At 40.3% G+C, this 7,213-nt stretch overlaps 1 protein-coding gene across 1 annotated transcript in view; it reads left to right on the top strand.

Annotated features, from left to right (window-relative positions):
- The first annotated feature begins 584 nt into the window (after positions 1 to 584).
- LOC130917476 (nectin-3-like protein) overlaps positions 585 to 7,213 on the top strand; it is an 88,458-nt gene continuing 81,829 nt past the window's right edge. Inside the window, exon 1 of the mRNA XM_057838922.1 lies at positions 585 to 936. Coding sequence (XP_057694905.1) covers positions 882 to 936 — 55 coding nt within the window. The 5' untranslated portion in view covers positions 585 to 881. The remainder of the gene's footprint in view (positions 937 to 7,213) is intronic.

Here is a 7,213-nt window from a genome sequence, read left to right as displayed (position 1 = left end):
TTCCATTCGGTTTGGGCCAGTTCATTCCGAATGAGGTGTTTTCTATGGAACACATTTATTCGGTTTGAACAAATATTCCCATTGTAATCGGAATATTTGGCTCCATGTAAACGTGGCTATTGACCCTAAACATATGGCCAAATCTCCACAGAAATGGCTCACCAGACACAAAACCAAGCTCCTCCCATGGCCATCTCAGTCCCCAGACATTATTTTGTTGGCAAAAGGGGGTTGTACAAAGTATTAACACCAGGGGTGCTAATAATTGTGACACACATTATTTGATGTCAAATAATTTTATCTTTATGTGGGATTTTTTCCCCACTGAATGAATGCACTTGTATAGAAGGTTGGATTTTTCTCTTTTTTTTCCCATTAAGGTCCCATATTATTTGAATAAAAAAAAAAATATTAGAAGCTAAAAAAACACATCTTTTTCAGGGGTGCCAATAGTTATGGAGGGCACTGTATGTTACGTATGTCCTATGAGATCATTTTGCCATATAAAGGTTCCGTCATATCTTTATCACGTGACGCAGGAGCTTTGAATTGATTGACAGCTCTATGATGTTTTGAACCTCTGTGACGTACACGTGCCTTTGTGAGTTTGATTCGTTCAAATTCCTTAATGCGACTTGAACTGTTAGTACACAGGAGTCAATTTGTGGAAACATTTGTTGAGAAAAGCAGTATTTTGAAACGCCGAGATTTGTAATCGACTTTTTCGACGTCCTTTTTAGTGGTACATCCTACTTTGTTAGCGAACCCGTTAGCCCGTCCAAGTGGTACAGCCCACTTTTCCTTTCGGAGGCAGGCAGATTTCCATCCACAGTTGGCCGGGACGCACGAGGACTACACGGTCCGGTCCAGTCAACGGAGCCATGGAGCCGCTCTACGGACTTTTAACAACAATCCTGGTCGTTTGTGGACTCGCCGGTAAGTCGCTCAGTCTCTTTTGTTAGTTCGAGTAAGTTCATGGTGCGTTTCTTGTGTTGTTTCCCCTTGCCACATCTGCGACCGGCGAGTCGTGCTTGCTTTTTGGATTGCTTTGGCTTCTGCTAGCTTGATGGGGCTTTTCACCCACTCTAAAACGACCTAAAAAGTCAATGAAAGGTGGTTAAAATGGCGTTAAAATAGCTGATAGGTGCCTGGTGTGTGAGTGTTGACTTTGATGTGGAGATGGTGGGACTGGGGGTCTTGGTGCACGGGAGTTTGCAGACACCGAGAGGTTGGAAATGAAGGGACACTTGTGGGGAGTCACTGCGGACTCGCTGGGAGGCTTGACCTGCAACTCGGGCTCCGTGCCAGCTGGAGGTCCCCTCCTGGAAGCTCTTCACCAAATGCTCAGTTTAGCTCTCTGTATATGTGACTTTAATTTTTCAGGTTTAAAAAAAAAAAAAAAAAAAATTCTGTCTAGCTTTGAATATCAGCACTGACTGTTTTTTCCAACTAATATTTAGTTTATAGTAATAATTTTAATCAAATATATTTGTATTTTCAAAATTGTCCCCTATAGTCTGGAACCTTCCCCACTGCACGCCTACTGAAGTTTTGAGCAAGTTATTTTTTTTTTAACCCTTTATATCAGGGGTCCCCAAACTTTTTCCTGTGAGGGCCACATAACTTTCCCCTTCTCTGATGAGGGGCCGGGATCAGTTTGTAACAGAAAAAGTGTGACGATTGCAGGAGTGCCTAAATGTAAAAATGTATTGTTTTTCAGAAAGCCACAATCAAATAACCCTTTCTGGATTCTTCATGGAACAAAAGTAAATAAAATAATTATATAATAATAAGATTATTAACTTAATTGATAATAACCAAATAACCCTCTCTGGGTCCTTCACAGAAGAAGCCAGGAAATAAATAACACAAGTAAAAAAAAAAAAAAAAATGTACAGGGGGCCGGACCAAATGTGGAGGCGGGCCGTATCCGGCCCACGGGCTGTAGTTTGGGGACCCCTACTTTATAGATTGCGACTATTTTTGGTAATTGAAAAATATTTTACCTTATACCGACCTGGCATCCCAAAATGTGTTCCCAACGTATGTGGATAGGGCTGTAGCTATCAGTAGTTAGTGTTAGCTAAGCCTCAAACGGTATAAAAAAAATGAGGCTCTAAGGACAACAGAAGAACAGCTGGCTAACTCAGAAAAAGTCAGCTGGCATAAAGGCTATAAAATGCTCTTTTATTTATTTTATTTATTCATTTTTTTTTTTTTTAAAGCATCAAACATATATTCCCACAAAAATGGCTAAATATACAGTGCTGGCCGAAAGTATTTGCAACAATGCAATTTTGTCAGATAACGCTCAATTTCTCCCAGAAAATGATTGCAATTACAAATGCTTCGATAGTAATAGCTTCATTTATTTTGCTTGCAATGTAAAAACACAAAGTAGAATGGAAGAAAATGAGTAAATCATTATTATTTTACACAGAACTCCAAAAATGGGCCCGACAAAAGTATTGGCACCCTCAGCCTAATACTTGGTAGCACAACCTTTAGACTAGTGGTTCTTAACCTGGATTCAATCAAACCCTAGGGATTCGGTGGAGCTTCTGCCGCTGAGGTCAAGACACACCGACTCATCATGTCTACTGATCCTTCTCAAAAAATTAGCATATAGTGATAAAGTTCATTATTTTCTGTAATGTACTGATAAACATTAGACTTTCATATATTTTACATTCATTGCACACAACTAGGGCTGCAGCTATCGAATATCTTAGTAATCGAGTAATCGACTGAAAATTCTATAAATTAATCGAGTAATCGGATAAAACCTTTTTTTTTTTTTAGGTAAAGAGCAATTATAAATAAACATTTGGGAAAAAAAAGACATTTAATCCAATATTGAACCATTTTCAGTCAATCAATATCTTCATTTTCGATGTACATTGTTGAAAACCGCCAACAATTGCATCTCAGATGTGACTAGAAAAAAAATTTCACTGCTTTCACTCAAAAAACAAACATATTTCTTACCTAAAAATGTAATTACGCCTGATAACACACAACACTTGAAACCTATGTGTTTTTCCCACGTGTTTCAATTTAATTTCTATTTGTGTCAAGCTATTTTTAAGTGCTAGTTAAGTTTTAAGTTAGTCTAAACTGTAAGTACTGATAGGATTTTGAGTTTTTGCAGTGTTCAAAATAAATGTATGATACCTGCTGTATTGAGCACATTAGGGACCAGTGCTCCTTGTTTTATTCAGCAATGACTACGGAGCTAAAGCTGACAGTTAGCTTTATTATGTTTTAATTTTACACCCTCATCACTTTACAGCGCTGTGTTTTTACAGATTAAATAAAGACACGTTATTACAGATTAATTAAAGCCTGCATGTAAGACACGTTAGCCACGGATCGACAGTGGTCATAATCAATAGAAACCTAGCCCTCCGAAGGGCTAATGTTACTTGAGCGAGTGACAGTAACATTATATTTATTAGCGATGAGAAGTCTACTGCTTAAAGATGGCGGCTGTTTACTAACACTGCCCAGACGTGGCCAAGTCTGTGATTTCGCATCTGGTCCTAAATGCATGCGATATCTGAGACTTATCGGACACTACATGCTACCACACTAGCATCACGCGGGCGTAGTTTTTAGCTACGTCGGCGTAGTTTGTAGCAGCTGTCAGCTGCAGTAAGTTTTTTTTTTTCTATTGCTTCTTCCTCTACGCACGTGACGTCAGCGCGTTGTCCCGCATTAAAAGTAGTCCGGGCAAAACGTGATGCTTAGAGCTGGCAAAATGAAACGATTCCTCGAGGTGAATAAAATTACTCGGATCAGTTTTTAAACTCGAGTTGCTCGAGTATTCGTTTAAGCTCTACACACAACTGAAGTAATTCAAACCTTTTATTGTTTTAATATTGATGATTTTGGCAAAAAAGTCATGAAAACCCAAAAATTCCTATCTAAAGAAATTAGCATATCATGAAAAGGTACTCTAAAGAAGCTACTAACCTAATCATCTGAATCAACAAATTAACTCAAAACCCCTGCGAAAGATTCCTGAGGTTTTTAAAAACTCCCAGCCTGGTTCATTACTCAAAACCGCAATCACGGGCAAGACTGCCGACCTGACTGCTGTCCAGAAGGCCATCATTGACACCCTCAAGCAAGTGGCTAAGACACAGAAAGAATTTTCTGAGCGAATAGGCTGTTCCCAGAGTGCTGTATCAAGGCACCTCAGTCGGAAGTCTGTGGGAAGGAAAAAGTAGCAGGAAACGCTGCACAACCAGAAGAGGTGACCGCACACTGAGAAAAATTGTGGAGAAGGGCCGATTCCAGACTTTGGGGGACCTGCAGAAACAGTGGACTGAGTCTAGAGTAGAAACCTTCAGAGCCACCGTGCACAGGTCTGTGCTGGAAATGGGTAGTAATAGGTGCTGTTAATTACACGAATTAGAGAAGCATCACATGATTTTTCAAAGGGTGCCAATACTTTTGTCCGGCCAATTTTTGGAGTTTTGTGTAAAATGATAATTTAATTTTTTTCCATTCTCTTTTGTGTTTTTTCATAGCAGGAAAAATGAAAGATACCAAAGCAATTATAATTGCAATTATTTTCCGGGAGAAATTTAGCATTATCTGACAGAATTGCAGGGGTGCCATTTTTTTGTGCCAGCACTGTAGGCAGCCAATAAGTTAAATGAGTACCTTATAAAGAATTAACCCTCACAGATAAAATCCAATTGACACCAAAGACCAAAAGCAACACAAAAGTATGGCTGTTTTGCTATAATTTTAAATATTTTTGATTGCATTTTCAGACATTTCCAGTCAATGTATTTTTGAGTTGTTTTTTTTCGCCTCAGAAGTTTGTCTAAATTTCAACATTTTCAGCATTTTTCACTTCATGTTTTTGGGGACATTTCTGTCCCAAAACGGTAATCCTTTAACATCCGAAAAAACATTAAAATAGGGAGAAAAGTTAGCGCTATGTTACTGTTGATTTGAGGTCAAGATGCTCTGACTTGGCAGTGCAGACTTAGGGGAAATGAAAGGTCACTCCAGGGGAGGCACTGCAGTGTCTCTGGGAGGATTGACCTGCCAGTTGGGCTGAATTCCAGCTTGAGGGACTCTCCATCCCCCCCCTACCCTTTTACCTCATTCTTTGTCCTCCTCTTAAACCTGTGCGGTTCAGCCTACGAAAGCTTCTTTATGCATAGATTCTGGGATGAGCGGACACGACTAAAGGAGACAATGTCATCTAGGTTGCTGCAGTACATTGCAGGATGTCAACTAAACAGACGTTTCATACTGATGGCACATTTGAGAGTGAGTTATCAGTAATTCATATTGTTTTTAGGAGTCTTGAGTCGTAACTCATTAACCGCCATTGACAGCGATTGACCTGCACAACATTTTAATTGGGAGGGTTCGCTGCCGGCCTTTTCTAATTCAAATGAATTGGACATCTATCACTGCCAGTCGCACTGAAACATGATTATCATCATCAGTCCTCCCCCTTCAATGGGATTGGATGAATGGATCAGTTTGAATTTTAAGCTTCAATGGCAGCGATGCGAAATTTCTTATCCATGAACAGCCCAGTTAACTCGTTCACGACCTACATCGTGTCACACGGCATCCCCTTCTTTCAAGCACCAGAGGATATTGTGTTCTATGGCTACTTGAAAACTGAACTTACAAAAAGAAAATTCGATTTCCATCTTACATTATCAAAAAAGTTTTTCTTATCTTTTTTGTTCTTCAGTTAAGAGCAGTTAATGCAACACTTTGTAAGTTTTGAACCTTTATAAAGTATTTTTATAACGTTCGTGATATGTCGACTGAACATTAGTTGAATGACACCTATTTTACCTTGAGTGTGGGTCTGTATTGCTTTCACCGGTACTGACTGCTTTACAGCATCTGTCACTTCCCCCTTTCTCCATTCATTATAAGTCGGAAGTCGATGCGAACGCTTTCGTGCGAATTCTGCAAAGATGGCAGAGCAACAAGAGACAAAAACTTTTGTCTGAGGCGGAAAAAAATGACAGGCTACCACGATATACAGAGCAAAAATTGGCCTGGCTTTCACTTGCTACTGCGTCGCAGTGACGGCGACGTGACTACGGCGTCAATGAGCATTTGATAGTTCTGCGGTGTTGCTCTGTAATACACCGCCAAGACACAAGAGGGGTGTGCCGTTGTGTTTGTATGGTTTTGGGGGACTCTTGACGACTTTGTTTTCTTCCGGTTACGCTGCTATGCTAAAATGCTAATGGAGATAAATTGCTTGAATGTGGATGTTCAGCTCATCAACATTGAACAACAAATGTTGAGGCGCAGGCGACGCAGTAGACTGTTTTGGAGGCGGTCTGTCGGACTGTTGATGCCGTCACATTACGAACTCTAGCCTCGGGCGTCCAGCACTATGTCCAGCGTTTTGTCTGCAAAGAATTGTGAACAGCCCTCCAGCCTTTTTTTTTTTTTTTTTTTTTTTTGCCGTGTCCTACAACCAGCCAGTCAGTGGGAAGCCATAGCAAATTTCTGGCGGCTATGGAACTCCCCAAACTGCGTTGTAAGCCTTGATGGTAAACACGTTATAATAAAAGCACCGAGGCACTCTTAATCAATGATGATGTATCAGGTGTGTGAACTGTCTAGTTGAAAATTAAAGATCAAAACAACTCTTTTGACACCAAACCTGCGCTTTATTCTTCATATACTTGAGGTGTGACACGTAAATAGGTCACTCACAGTAAACATACGTACACAATAAATGAAGTGCACCAACCAAAAATACGACATAAAGTGATAAAAAGTTGGCAGCTTTTGGCCGACTGTGTCACCGTGTAGCCATTCGATTCCGAACACATACATACTTGTCTCGGTGGTTCTTCTATTTTTTTTGTTTAATCGCTGGCTGAGCTCCAGTCCCGTATTTTCAGCAATCTCCGTCAATCTTCATAATGTCTTGACGAGACATTGTGGAAGTTGTCGTACTTGATCTTGTTTGACAGTGTCGGTGATTTCGCGCTGAACCAGAAACTACAGTCTGAGCGGATCAATCACAGTCCCATTTCCACGCGAAGTCAGAAAATTGTGAAAGAACACGAAAGGCTACGGCAGAGGGTCATAAAACGGGTCTACCTTGACGGCGCAGGTCTGCCGCAGTAGCATAACTCGGCCTTAAGCCATATGGTTGCTAACCGTCATATGCTATTGTTTAGCCACAACTGGATTCATTACC

This window comes from Corythoichthys intestinalis, chromosome 6 (genome assembly GCF_030265065.1).
Source record: "Corythoichthys intestinalis isolate RoL2023-P3 chromosome 6, ASM3026506v1, whole genome shotgun sequence".
Lineage (NCBI taxonomy): Eukaryota > Metazoa > Chordata > Actinopteri > Syngnathiformes > Syngnathidae > Corythoichthys > Corythoichthys intestinalis.
Note: the sequence above shows the minus strand (reverse complement) of the source record. Positions and strands in the feature narration are given on the sequence as shown.